At 28.9% G+C, this 15,825-nt stretch overlaps 2 protein-coding genes across 3 annotated transcripts; both read right to left on the reverse strand.

The window, feature by feature from the left end:
* Positions 4,505-6,795, reverse strand: LOC109356067 (embryonic protein DC-8-like). 2 transcript variants are annotated; one of them, XM_019599400.1, is made up of 3 exons: positions 6,508-6,795; positions 5,451-5,956; positions 4,505-4,965 (listed from the first exon to the last, which is right to left on the reverse strand). In XM_019599400.1, the coding sequence occupies exons 1-3, from the start codon at positions 6,722-6,724 to the stop codon at positions 4,720-4,722; spliced, it is 969 nt and encodes a 322-aa protein (XP_019454945.1). In that variant the 5' UTR covers positions 6,725-6,795; the 3' UTR covers positions 4,505-4,719. The 2 variants fall into 2 exon arrangements, with proteins under 2 accessions (XP_019454945.1, XP_019454944.1); XM_019599399.1 differs by having other exon boundaries at positions 5,451-5,962.
* On the reverse strand, positions 8,408-12,241 carry LOC109355961 (probable glycosyltransferase At5g03795). The gene is made up of 5 exons (XM_019599264.1): positions 11,837-12,241; positions 10,357-10,598; positions 9,808-10,156; positions 8,700-9,378; positions 8,408-8,530 (listed from the first exon to the last, which is right to left on the reverse strand). The coding sequence occupies exons 1-4, from the start codon at positions 12,134-12,136 to the stop codon at positions 8,710-8,712; spliced, it is 1,560 nt and encodes a 519-aa protein (XP_019454809.1). The 5' UTR covers positions 12,137-12,241; the 3' UTR covers positions 8,408-8,530; positions 8,700-8,709.

The following is a 15,825-nucleotide window of genomic DNA, read 5'->3' on the forward strand; positions in this document are numbered from 1 at the left end:
AATAGTGAGAAGAAAACAATGAGATTGATCATTGAGTAGGATGGAAGATCAAAACTATTGCACTCATTTGATAAATTTACATCATAATTTTATCTAATCATTAGTAAATATGTTAAAACCATTAAAAAAATTAGAATTTATAATCAAGTTTTTTTAACTTATTATTGAAGTAAGTGAATCGGTTCTCATTTTTAAATTGTCCCTCTTCATGGAATGCGCATGGTACAAAACTAAGAGCATTCACAATGACAAACAACATATTCATTCTTATCTGAGTTCCACACATTATTTTATAATTTATTACAGTTCCCATGAAATAAGAATAATATCTACATTTTTCTCACAATGACAAACATCATTCTTATTTGGGTCTCATAACATCTAAATTTCTCCCATAAAAAATTTAAATCTCTCATCCATTTCCCTTGGTTAAGAATGTTAAAATGGTAGGAGACATGCTTAAATCTTCTTGATGAAACAAGAAAGATGAGAAAGAAACCTTAAAGAATTGATATTTCTCATTACTGAAAATGAATGAATTGATTGAATAAGAAGTGAGCTAATATGACTTATTTATACAAGAGAAAAGAAATGTTGTAAAACAAGTAATTAATATAAACCTAACTTACTAATTCCTAACTTTCTAACCAACTATCATCTTCTAAAATAATCTATCATATATCTTTAATAAAAAGAACAACAAAAAAATGTTTTTATTTGAGAACAAAAATAAGAAACAATAACATAATAATTTTTTATTTATTATGTTATAAGAAACAATGCTAAAAACAAACAATTGTGGTTACTTTAATAATGAATGGAAAAATCTTCCAAAGAATAATGATGCATGTTGTGAGAGAAAATAGATATTTCAAACAATATTAATATTAATAACTTATAATAAGCTGTCACGTCAAGATAGTAAAATGAGTTGAGTAACAAGTAATGAGTGGAATTCAAATAATGAATAATAAACTAATATTTTTTATGGGTTTGCTTGGTTGGGCAGTCCAATCATCAACCTATTATTGTTCTACGTATAATAGTAATTTATTCCAAATATATATAAAGGTTCAAATAGAAGTACAAATTTTAACAAAAATAAAACAATAGGAAGTACAGATAGAAATATATATATCATTTAAGTAGTACAGAATATCTGTTTCATGAAGTACAAACATAAATATCTATATTACCTATGAAAGGTTCAAGTTCAGTGACTATTGAAGTTCAACACCTCAAGAGATAAACATATATAAACTTGTTTGCAGTTATGATTAGAGTAACTGAGATTGTATATTAATATTGGGAATGAAATATATTTTGATATAAGGAGATAAGTTACCTCATTTTGCCAGTGAAATCATGACACGTGTCATGTTTCATCATTTTCTATAAAAATATCTTTAAAAATAAACAAAATAGCACACATGTCACATTTTTACTGGCTATAGGAGATAAATTATCTCATAATATGAGGAAATAAATTATCTCATAATATGACATTATAATTGATTATAGGGATTTTGAAATTATTTTAATTTTGTAAGAGTTAATCGATTAATTATATCATTAGTTCAGTATGTTAAAGTAAACTTTGTTTGTGATAATCAATTAACTATATTTTTCATTATTGAATAGTATTATTGTTACTGAATTAATTACAAATATTAGGGGAATACTCCCTTATATACAACTATGAAAACAGAAAACAAAAATTGTTAATCAGATAAATAATTAATTATAGTGTTTTATCATTTATCACACACAAAAAATTAATTTTAACAAACTGAACTAACTAACCAATTAATTGATTAAGTCTTCCAAAATTACAACAATTTTAATATTCATATGATTTATTAACTATAATGTTAATCGATTATCACATACATAATCTTAGTTATTCTAACATTTATAAATTATATTTTTACTAATGTTGGTCCTCAAACTTAGGTCCTTCGTGAGAAGAATAATAATTAAACTTGCGATGCATTAATCAATTGAAATAACGAGTTTGATGATTTAAAGAAAAAATGATGAAAAGAGACATGCTTACACAACTTCTTTAGCTACATACACAAATTGGAGTGGGATTATTTTTAGAAAACTTTTCTGAATGGGAAAGATTTATTCTTAAGGATTTTTGTATCATTGCCAGGGTATTCCATATCCTTATTAATTCATTTCAAGATATTATGCCTTTCAACAAGTGGGATAGAACCTTATCCTTTTGCTTTATATAAGTTAGTTTTACTTTTGTGTATTTGTCTAAGCTATATATTGTAAATTACATTTGTATTTTCATTAATACTATAGTCTAAAGAAGAACATGAGTACATTGTCTAATTAATAGCATGAAGTTGAGGGACCTTAATACTCTTATGCTATATAGTGCCTTATATTTCATTGTGTTAAGGGTCTATATCTATATAAATTGCAGGATTACGACCTCATTTAATCAAAGTTTTACAACTAAGACAAAAACATAGTAATTAGGGATGACAAAAACATTTGAACCATGAGTACCCACAAAATATAATGCCAAAACAAGACTATAATAACTTATAAGCAAGAACATATATCTATAATATATAATATAGAACATACATCTATAATATATAACATATTTATAAATTTATTTTTAAATTATATATTTTAAATTTATTATATTAAGAATATATATTACTTATTGTGTCATTTTATTATGAATTTTAGTATTATTTCACAATGAATTTAGTAAGTAAATTTAAAACATACATAAATTATTATTCATGTTATTTTTATATATTTTTGGTATAATTAAGGGTATCTTTCACTTTTTTTGGTTAATGAACTATTCTCTTTCGTAGTCTGTGGCTGCCCCTTCTAACAAATATCGCTCATAAGAAACAAACTCTCAACTTTAAGGATCCAATAAGATCTTACATTAATAAACTAACACATTATGATGTTATTTATTATATATTGATTATTATAAAATGTATACATGTATATATTAAACTTAAAAATCTATTGACAAACAATATGGAATGGAGAACATGGATTCACATGAGCCCATTATTCCTCATAAGGAATCTATGTATGATGTGTGTATTATAATTTGGGCTATATCCTCTTTTTCTTACATTACATGTGCTTTCATACATAATTGCTAAAAGGAATGTCTGAGACACATGACATAGATTGGCACTTATGATTACATTTTGTTGGTACTAGTAAGCCTTACAACACAGCAACAATAAACACATACATGCATCTTCCAACATTCAACTAAATTTCTAAATATAGAATAGTTTTTGTTAAAATGACAAGAGCTATGAATAATCTTGATAATATAAGAAAAAAACGAGAAAATCATTCATTGAATATGTATTGAATTGAGTATTAAATAGATATAATGAAATTTGTTTTTGGTTTTCCACATATATCTTTGCATTGGAGACAATCATGTCCGAATGTGAACATTCACAAGTATGTAGGAGCTAACTCTGTTTGTAGATATTTTTTCATCTACAATACTCAAACCCAAGACATTGCTTAAAGGAGAATCAAACATGTACTACTTGAACCAAATCAATTAGTAATGAAATCCTTTTATAAAATGAAGAAAAAACTAACTACCCTAAGTAACCCCTTTTACTACGAGAAACTAATAACATAGGTTAGAACCAACCCAACAATACAATCTCTTATAGTCACAAATAGATAGTATTTTGTAAATACATACTTATCTTGAATATATTAACTATTTCTTCATTTTTTGATTGCTTGGAAAGAACAAAAAAACTCTTTCTTCAACAATTTTTGATCTCTAGTGAACCTGTTAGTAGGATTCAAATCCAGATGAAATTCTGACTATGTGTCAGAAAAAAAGAACAATTCTCAATTCTCTATGTATTAATAGAATCTCATTATCCATACATAACAAAACAAATTGGTGTATTAATACAATATATTTCTAACAGTTTTTATTATTGTTTTTAATGCTGGGATTGGATATTTTATATTTGTGTGTTAAGACTTAAGAGAAAACATGAGATTGAATAATAGTTACTTCGAACAAAACCAAAAATAAGTCTGAGGCTCTAGAAAGGGTCATTAGAAAAATACATACTTTATCGAGAAGCCAAAAAAATGAATTATGTATTACAAACCTATACTTTATAGCTTTCTAATCAACACTTCAAATTCAGTAATATCTACTTATGATCATTACTTTTTAACTTTCTAATAAATAAAAAAATGTTGTGTTTGAATGCTTCATATCCAACTCGTCCAATATATAATTAAGCCCAAGGTTTCAAAAAATGCAAATAGCCCAATTTCTCCTACTTTTTATTTTTCTTACAAAGAAGGCCGAAAAGACTAAACAGATAACTCTATTCCTTTATTCTTACTATGAAGTTAAAAACATTTAAGGGTTCAAAATTAGATAAATTAAAAACTTTTAAGTTTCTCATTCAAGGGTCCTGAGAAGATCTCATTTCAAGAGCAACACTAACAATAACCAAACCATTTCCTCTTGTTCTTCATATATTTAACCAAAAACTTTACATACTAAACCCAAAAAAGAGGTGATTTGTTTTTTATAAAGCTTAAGAGGATTGATCAAAATCATACCCAAAAAACAAGTTATTATTATCACATGACAAATCCCCATATATAGTACTATATATAGAGCACGTTATATTAACTATATATATAGCATATCATATATGATCACATTTTCTCACGACGTTCAACTCTAATAACACCTTCCTCATTCATGGCCTGAGTTGTAGCCTTATCTGCTGTTTCGAGTGCATCAGCTATAACACCTGGTCTACTCTCTTCAACTTCTATCACTAACTTTTGTCCACCACCAACCCTTGGAGCTTGCTTTGATCTATTGTTGTAGTCTTTGTCTTGCACTCTTAATTCTTCCATTTTCCTCCTTGCTTCTTCTCCTGTTTCACTCACCTTTTCCTGCATGCCCAACCCATAATTTCAATCATCTTATATCTCAAACAATGCTTAATCACATCTCAAAGAAAAGTGTTTTTTTTCAATATTTTCAGAGATAGTCTTCTAGTAAAAAAAACATGACTGGGTATTTTGAGGTTTCTTTTGGCAATATTGATGAGTATATAGGTTGATAAATTCAGAAAGCATCCGGACAGATCAAGTCATCCTAATTTTGATAGGAAATCGATTAGATGAGAGGCTCAACCAGGTCAAAGGTCAAAGGTCAAGGCGGATTTTTTTTTTGTATTCAATTCCCTTATGCTAATTATAAAGCCATTATTTATTTTTAAGAAAATTATTTTTATGTCCAAAGAAAGTATAAATCCTAATAAAATAAAATAAAATGTAGGGAAAAACTAACAAAAACTATATAGTTGTAAAGTGAGCTAGGTAATTGTGAGGATAATTGTACTTGCACTACTTCAAGTGAAGTTATAGAAATTAACCTTTGTTTCATCTTTCTTTCCAATGAAGAAACCCATAGCCCTTTTAGCAGCATCAGCAGCAGAATCCTTCAACTCCCCAAGCTTCCCTACTGTAGTATCCTTCCCTTCTTTCGCCTTCTCCGCGGTCACATCTTTCGCCTCCTTCGCCTTTTCGGCAGCATAATCTGTATACTCACCAGCTTTGTTCATTGTTGCATCTTTAGCTTGCTTTGCCTTGTCCACAGTATAATCTTTATACTCACCAGCTTTGTTGATTGTTGTGTCTTTAGCTTCTTTTGCTTTGTCCACAGCATAGTCTTTTGTTTCTTTTGTTTTCTGAGCTGCATAATCTGTGTATTCTCCTACCTTGGACCCTGTGTTTTCTGAGGTATCTTTATACCTATGTGTAGTGTAGTTAGGAGAGTGTTCCCTTACTTCAATATCTTCATTGTTATTCTTTCCAACCACTGCTTCTTTTGCAGCTTTTAGCATTGATCCAATGAGACCTGGTTTCTGTTCATGCTCTCCTGCACCTAATGCAATAACATATCACATAAAATCAAGCTAAGAAAGAAACAAATAACAATAAGAGAAACACCATCAAATTCATTTACACCAATCTAAGGAACACAAACTCATTATCATCCTAATAGTACTAATTCTATGAGATATGGAGCATGTAAATACACAACAATTGCTATGATTTTAACCATTCATAACATTCAATAAAACATGTACATAAAAGCTGAAAGTAAATGTAAGTAAATCACCTAAATCTACATAAAAGATACTTTGTAAACAATAAATATTTTTAGTTTTAGTCTCAATAGTTTTTCACCATTTTATTTTCTGTTCATATATATAGTCTAAAAGTGCAGTTCTAAATCCTTATTATACATTCAAAATATACATAAATTGGTCCATACCCCATACCAAAAACCAAAACTAAATAGGGTTATATTTTTATATACTTTAATTGTATAATAACTCAAGACCAAAACCAAAGTGAGAAATTATAGGAACTAAAAATGCATGAAAATCATAGTTTTAAAGTGGGTATAGTAGATTCATTATTTACCTAATCCATATTGTTCTCTTGCTCTATTAACATCTTCAAGATCCTTAGCAGCAAGTTTAGCAGCAGCTTCAGCACGTGCCTGTTTGAAATTCACTTCAGAGTTAAGATTAAACCCTTGTTCACGTTCTCTTTCTCTATTCACATCACCAATGTCTTTAGCAGCAAGTTTTGCAGCAGCTTCAGCTCTATCTTCCTTAAAATCTTGCCTTGAAGCCATTGTAGAAACTTGAAACAAAAAGTAGAGAATTGTTGCACTAAGAATTATAGTACTTGGTTGTTTAGAATGTCTTGTTAATATGGATTGTGGTGAATGATGTTATTATTATATATATATATATGAAGGAAGGAACATTGTTAATGTGGTTTTGTAGTGACACGTGGAGAGATGGGTTTGAAGAAAGTGACACGTGGAAGGAGGAGGTGATGAGTGGAAATTGTTATGTATGAAGATTTGACACGTTAGGGTTAGATGTGTTATAACGTGGTGAGATATGCTATGAAGGAAGTAGGTTGATACTTTGATTAATGTAAGATGTAATTGTAACGGTGTGGTTGATGGATAAGATTCTAAGAGTAAGAGGTGAAGACATTTATTAGAGAAGCAAAGTTTGATCTCTATACTTTATTTATTGAATGTTAAGTTATTTCTATGATGTCCATAACAAATAAGTTGCGGTAATGAAAATGTTATGAAATTCCACCTGGATATTAATTCGGAATGAGTCTTGTATTATGTTTAATCAATTTAAATGGTTAAGTTGTTTGGTCTGATTGATTATTTCATACATAAGATAAATATATAATTATATATAAATGTAAAAAATTATATAATTAATAATAATGTATAATTATATTGAAAAAAACTATTTTCATCTTTTTTTACATTGGAGTAAAACAAAAAATTAAAGTAGTGTTCCAATTTTTATTTTTGAGTAAACCGTCCGGTTTACTTACCGGGTTAATTTGGTTTAACCGGGTTTAACACGATTGGGCCAAAATTTCTTCGGTTCAAAGCGGTTCAACTCTCACTCGGTCAAGACGGTAAACCAGAACCGTTTTCAAGTTCGGTCAGCGGTCAAATTGATCGGACCGTCCAGTACGGTCCAGTTCTCACAACATTGGGTAATGGTTTAAATAATTGTAGATTATTCTATCATTATCAATTAGTTTTGAGATGAATCTTAATATAATATCATAAATCAACTTCTATTCGTTTAGTTAAAAGATTTTATTTAATTATGAGTACATTAAAGTTAACCTTTTGTCTGATAGGTTTTTGTGGAGTGGGCATGTGAAAAATAAGTCACCATTTATCTCATTTTCTTATTTATGATTAAAATATTTGTTGAACTACTCTTGTCATTACTCATTAATTTTGAGATTAAACCTTATATATCCACGTTCTGTTTTATCATCATCTTTGTTGAACAAAAAAAATAATTATTTAGTAAAAGAATAAAATAGATAATAAGTTTTCAAAATTGGGATGATTGTTTGTTATTGATGACAAAAGTAATATATACGATAGTGAATAGGGAAAATTTTGGTTCAAATCATAACCTGATCAATATTTAGAAGAAAGAAATATCCTATATTATAAAAATTTATACGAAATCATTACATCTTCCACCATTATTTGAATTATTTTTTTTAACAGTGAAAAGGGATTACCAACTTTAGTTGGGTGCAATATAGTTATGTGTAATATGAAATAGGAAGATTGGATAGAAAATTTCGAATCCAATACATGTCTACTTTTTTCATGTTATTTAAGTACAAAGTTCGAATAAAATTATGAACTAGAGTTTCACTAATGTAATATTATATTCATAAATTATATAAACTTCATACCAAATTGCATAAATTATTTCTTAAAATAATTTGTTCCAACCCAAGGGAATTCAAAATTTATTTTTCCTCTTCCAAATTAATTTATACAGGACAGCAAAATAATCACACCATCTAATTACTTTTTCAATCTGAAACAATTGAAACTAATTAATCAAAAGCGGTCACAATTAACCTACAGAAAACGATATATCCTCCTACAAATCTTCCTACACCATAAGAAAAGTATTACACGCCACAAAGTTTATTAATTATTGATTTACGAGTGACATGTCCTACTTTTGTATGGTATAGAAAGATTTGCTGGAGGATATGGCAGAAAATGATATAACATTACCCTTAACCTACATAATGTCATTGATCATTTTGGACCATGATGTTCAATCTTCTAAGCCAAACAGAATGAAGAATCATATGAAACACATCAAATCTCTTAGGAGGACTATGTACCTCAAAATGTCTCCTAATTTCTCCTACCCTTCTCTGCATTCTTATATATTGCCTAGGAGAAATACTCATCAAAATGTCCTTCAACTTAGGAATGTCCTTAACTTGAACTTCAACTGAAAATGTTTTCCAATTCAAAACATCACTAAATGGAGGCACATAATGGTCTGAAATAAGCACTGGCACACAACCTGTGTATATTGCCTCTACTATTCTAGGACTTGCTACCTCGTACCCACTAGGACAAAGACAGAACTTGCTCTTCCTTAACATATCATAGTAGGACATACCCTTTGGAAGGTACTTGTAAACTTGGATGTCTTGGTCTTTGTTTTCCCAATGGTCTAGAAGAATTGGCCTAATCGGGCCATGCACCCCTCCGGCGAAGAAAGCTAAAATCGAACGTTTAGATGGAGATGGTCCACCAATGAAACCTTCTATTGAACCTGTTTGGAGATTCACTTCTGGTAGAGATACATCCTTTGCTGGATTGAATCCTTCTGAGGTGTTAGCATTGCACAACACACGAATCGAATTCTTGTACATGTTCGGAACAGAAGCTGAAGTCTCTGGCCCCTGACACAATAAAAATTAGATTGAAAAATCTGAGTAAAAACTTAGATCAACCCTTCAAAATGTAATGCCGATTTTCTCATGCATGTTTTCCATATGCCGGAAGAGGGACATTTGTGTCCAGAATTTGAACCAGTGGCAAGCAGCAACCTGTACCATTGCGCTAAAGCTCACCCTCACCCTTTAAAGTGTAACGAACATTGTTGTTAAAAAATTCCGTGTTTGTCATATTAGTCCTCGAATGATAGAAATTACTGTCAAGATCATGAATGCAGGCAGGCCCTCATTCAACAGTTTCTAATACTGTTAACTTGCGAAGAATATCGAGGGACAAATTTGAAACAAGAGATGCATATTCAAGAACTTGAAGAATGCTTTCTATCATTCGGATACTAAGTTAGGATTATAAATAAGTGATAGTGATCTACTTACCCAGTCATGGCAAGAAAGCATGAAATGATCGGCTCCGAGGCTTCGGTTCCAGAAGGGATATCTTTCACCAATGACATTGACATAGTCTATGACAGTTCTTCTTAAGGGACCAAAATCATGAGAGTCACGTACATAGACAAATTGGACCATCATTGCTACACTAAAAGGAAGGAAAAATACTTGCGCTTTCTCGGGGTCCCTCGTTCGGAATTGTTCATTAATCTCAATAGCATGGATGAAATTTCCCTCCATGGAGTATATGCTCTTGCAAGGCCCATCATGGAAAACTGGTGGCTCCCCTTCTTCGTAGACGAATACTTTAAACTCTTTCTCCATTTCTATGTAACTCCTATCATACCAATTTTGCAGCGATTAAACAAGCGAACACAAAAATGATGTATGACGTACTACTGTGTAAAAAAACTTTACGCTGACAATGCATATATATTAAACTCTTAAAATTATTATGGATTATGAACATTACTCTCAACCGAAAATGTTACAGGATAATAGTCTAGCAGTTCGAAAATAAAGTAGAGCATTATTTACCTATGAAACACTTTAGCATTATGATACATTGGTCCTACTGGGACATAATCTACATCTTGTGATTGATTTCCATTTTTTGCTTCTCGAATTGCGGCTCGAGCTTGTGTTAGAGTAGCTTCAGTCATATCTGAGATGCTGAATTTTCTTTGCTGCCTCAGTGTCAATTGAGGAACATCAGATTCATTCATAGGAGCCTTGTTGGGCAAAATTTTGGAGACATTGCTAATTTCTTCATTTTGATTCTGTTAAAAAAAGATTGGTCATAACCTTTACTTAAACTCACAAATACTAAGATTTTGATTCCAATGATATAGTTATACAATTATCTACCTAAAAACCACTTTTGAAGATAACAAAATGCATTGTTATTAATACCATACTGGTCATATCAACCCGATTAGGTACTGGTATAATGGTATAGCGATTCAAATGGTGGGACACTAACTAAACCTCATATTGGCGAAATTATATATACATATATAATATATTAACATTGATTTTGAAAAATCAATAAAAAACTAATAATTTTTTTTTATTTTCATTAAAAAATTAATTTTAAATAAAAATCGGCGGGGATGACCGGTACTGTTCAATTGGAAACCGGTTGGTATGACCGGTACTGTTCAATTGGAAACCAGCCGATATGACCGATTTTGACCTATTTTGACCGATATGATTGCATGACCGGTATAATTATTATACCATATCGGTATTGGGACCGGTTCACTAGTTGAGAACAAAATGTGATATTAATATAAAATTACCTATGATGAAGATTCTTGCAAATTTTCATTTTACAACTTTATTAACATACACAAATAAAATTATGTAACATTATTGGGATACTATGCAGAAAAGGAACGAAATATATGATAAATTCACAAACTTGTCATCAAATTTTATGGAAGAATGTTAAGTATGATGCTTCTTCTCATTAGTATTCTGAAAGCATCATGCATGTAAAAATTAAGTGGGAATATAATCAATGGAAACATACAACTATGACTTTAATTACATTCTCCCCTTCATAATGAAAAAGAATCAAGTTATTGATATTATTTTTATATTTAAGGTAAAAATGTTATTACATTGCATCTAAAAGGTAAAAATGTTACATCATATCATATTTTCCTTTGTTTTTTCTAGCACTTTCTTTGTAACTATGCACTTTGAGTAATAAAAAATGATTTTCTTCTAGTTGAAAGTGTCATCCACATGAGACAATCTTTTTTGAGCCAAAAGATCACAATATAATTGTATAATGAGAATACTTACAATTTCTTATTATTTACATTATTCGAACTATATTTTACTATAGGTTCTGTTTATGAGTTGAATTCAATTTTCATTCCTTCCTCTCGGAGACTCAACTCAACTCACAAACAGACGCTAAAGGAATAAGCACCTTGCTTGGTACTTGGTTAAAAGATGAAGAGAATATGATGATTAAAAAGAGCTAAAGAAAAATAAAGTATCTTACATATAATTGAAGTGTTTCTATGGCCTGAATGGGAAATAAAGGAGCAGAAGAGTGATTGAAAACAGTGTCATCTGAAATAGCATTCTCCTCCTTACCATGAGGATCCACAGCCACCACCACCAACCCTTCACCACCACCACCACCACCACCACCTGATAAGGTAGAAGAAGGAGAAGTAACAGAAAGAAAAGACCAAGTTGAAGCATTAGGACCCAACAAAGAAATAAACACACCAACTAAGATGAATGGAACCATGAATAACAAGAGTTTCATTGATGAAGATGAATCAGAAAATCTCATTTTGGGTATCTACTTTGCTTCTAAATGGAAACTTCTAGTTATAACAACACATGCAGTTCAGAAACTCATGCTGGTTATAAAGACAGAAACAGAGGATTTTGCAGAGGAAAGAGAGGTGTTGGTAATAAATAGTTGTGGTTATTACATGCAACTTTTTGGATTGACGTTTTTACCCTTTTCATTTTTATGTTTTATTATGGAGGACCGAGACCCTCTCCGGTACTAGAATGTCTATTACTATGTCGAATTAGTTATTAGATTTAAACCATTGAATTTATCTGAAAATGATGACTAAGATTTGGAGTAAGTTTTTTTAGACTTATTGAAGTAAGTGAATCCTCTCTCATACATAATAATATATAATACGACAATTTTATCTCTAAAACCAAGAGAAAAAGATGTAGGACTCTGTAAGAGCTTTTTTAACTATGACTATATTATTTACCATTTATTTTCAATTATTAATTCTTAAATAAAAATAATATAAATAAATGATACATAATATATTGATTGTGTATAAATCTTTACAATATCAGTGGGTGAAAACAACAACTTCCATGTAGGAATGTGATTCCTTTATTATGCTAACAACTCACCGATTCAGCCATTTAATCGCTCCCTTACTTGAGACTTGGACTTTCTACTCTTTTCTTTTTCTCTTCTAAGCGACATGGTCTTGGTCCCTATGTGTCGTTTTGGTCATTCTTTCTACTTATGATGTGTCGTTTTCAAGGGTGAAGACATATTTAGACACAAAATACGGAAAAACCATCCTTATGACATCATTTAATAAGATGGTGAGTCTAATATTTAAGCACATTTAATGTACAGTTTTTTTTATAGAGTTAGGCAATCATTTAGGTGTATTATTTTTATTTAGGAGAAATTAAATGAGGTTCAACGTATCAATGAATTGATCTAATAGTGTAAAGTTTCGTTGGATCTTTAAGGTCGAATGTTCAATTTCTAGAAGTGATAATTTGTTGGGAGGGACATCACGAATCATGGAAGATATTAGTTCTTCACTAAAAAATGTGACATAATACATTTAGTAGTATAAAAAAATACGAAAAATATATAATATATTGACTTAAAAAATTATAAACAATAGACTCTAGGTTAATTTTTTGGTATTATCAAATGTATTCCTTCACCATTTTAGATAATGAATTAATCAATTTTGGAGGGTGTCATTGTTCCTCCTAACAAGTGGCGCTCACATGAATCAAATTCTTTACTTTTTGGTCATCCCGAGATTTAACAAGATCTTATACTACTAGATCAATATCTTATTACCCTTGGTAATACAAAAAGTACGAATAATATATGATATTTGACTTAAAAAATTATAAACAATAGATTTTTTTGTTTATTTTTGGTATTACCAAATGTATTCTTTCACCACTTTAGGCAATAAATTAATCCCTTTAGGAGAATGTGATTGTCTCTCCTAACCAATGTCGCTCCCATAAAATGAATTATTTACCTTTTAGTCATCCTCGAGATTTAACAAAATCTTATACTACTAAACCAACACTTTATCAGTAGACTCTATTTAATCGATATCGCACATAATATTTATCCACATATATTATATATTCATATCTCATACTAAAAAACTACTCTATAAATAAGAAGAACAAAAGAGAAAAATAATTCATATAATTTCAATTATATAATTATAAATATTCAGCTGCCACAAAATCTAATATTAATTACTCTTTATACTAATATTAATTGCTCTTTATACTAATATTATACTCTTTTGGTAAGAAAATAAATAGTACAATTTTCTAAAATATTCAATATTAACCTAAGATATAGCCAAAGCGATAATTATAAATTAGATAAGGAAACTAATTCTAGGATCTCCTAATTTAATGAAATATTCTAGATAGATGATAAATATTCCTAAATAAATTCTCTGGTTTAAATTTTTACAACAATTTGATCAATATAAAATCAAAACAGGTAAATTCATACAGGGGGCGTCTTCACCTAAAAATGATTAGGAAACTAATATTTGATTATCAATGGAAGGATTTGAAAATTTATCTTATAACAAATATACTTTTGATATGAATTAGTGATTCTTTAGGTGAACAAATTAAAAGATTAAATTTCTTTAGAAGATGATATCAATTTTGACTTTTATTTATAATAACCATCTTTTTTTATGGATATCTATCAACTATATTAAACTTTATTGATTTTATAAAAATATTTAAAAATAATTAACTGAATAAAATATTCAAAGTTCACTTTAAAAAAGAGAAAATGACTATACATTAGTACTATATATAGATGTAAAATATTAGATAAAAATATATGTATCAATAATGTAAAATATTTTTACATTATCATCATATAATTCATCATTCATATTTTATTATTATTGACTATTAAATATAATTTTTTGGTACATAGTTATTAAATATAATTAAATGAGAAATAATATAATAAATATTTACAGTAGGGTGCCAAGCATGCATTATTAGTTTTTGTTGCTGACTCACCTAGAAGGTATTTCCCTGAGTAGTTTTAAAGTTCCATTAAGTGTCTAATATCATAATAACTCTATTTTTTCATTAAACAAGCTACATATTTTTTATGAGACCCAACATTTTATATCTCTCAGTTATTTTTCACCGAGGAATAATAAATAAATGAAAAAAAATACAAAAGAAATTGAATTGGAAATGAGTGTAAAGTCAATTAATGTGAGTGTAAAGATTTATAGACATACACTACATCATCCGCCATTCATTTTAATTATTTTTTTTTTAAATTTAAAGATTATTAAATATTAATGATTGATGATATATTAATAATACCGTATATATATCTTTTCCTCTTTCGGAATTAGTTGCATCTCAAGCATGCATGCCACCTCCAATTTATTTCATCAACGGGAGAAAGAGGCAAAGGTATGCTAATATTTTTCTATTTTAATGCTTCCAATCCTCAGCAATAACTCTCCTCTTTTATGCATATTGGTATCCAATGTTTTGCTTTTATATAGAAATAATGATATCTCAATAGTCCTGTTATTTTTATGAAGGTAATATTAGTATTTGTTATAGGTTTTGAATATTCAATCTCTTTCACTCTAACCTTTTACCATAACCATTATACTATTATGTAATTTACTTTTTAGTTTGTTATGTACGGGATTTGAACTCATAACATTTTTTCACTCCATTTCTTGAACCATTCTCCTCAATAGCTGATCTTAAGTTTAGAGGGAACAATAATATTTAATTACAACTTATAATTAAAATTAATTGAATAACAATCAAACATAAATAAATATATACATAATCGTTTCAAAATAACATATTAATTATAAATAACATTAATTAATAAATAAAAATGTTAAAGAAAAATGTACATTCGTTTAAATGTCATTTTTCATTTTTTGAAGGCTTAAATTCATTTATGATTGAATTACAAATAAAAATTTGAGTTATTACCTTTTCAATATAAATCATCACTCTATCAGTAAGAAGTTCATCTTGATTAATGATTGAATCAATATATGATATAATAGAAATTTAGAATATATCAACAATGTTTATGACTATACCTCAATATAAAGTAATGATATTACAATATTAAATATCAATTGAGAAAATAAGAATATACAATGAAGAAAATATTGGTAAAAATAACTTACAAACACTATATGG

This window comes from Lupinus angustifolius, chromosome LG09, assembly GCF_001865875.1.
Source record: "Lupinus angustifolius cultivar Tanjil chromosome LG09, LupAngTanjil_v1.0, whole genome shotgun sequence".
NCBI lineage: Eukaryota > Viridiplantae > Streptophyta > Magnoliopsida > Fabales > Fabaceae > Lupinus > Lupinus angustifolius.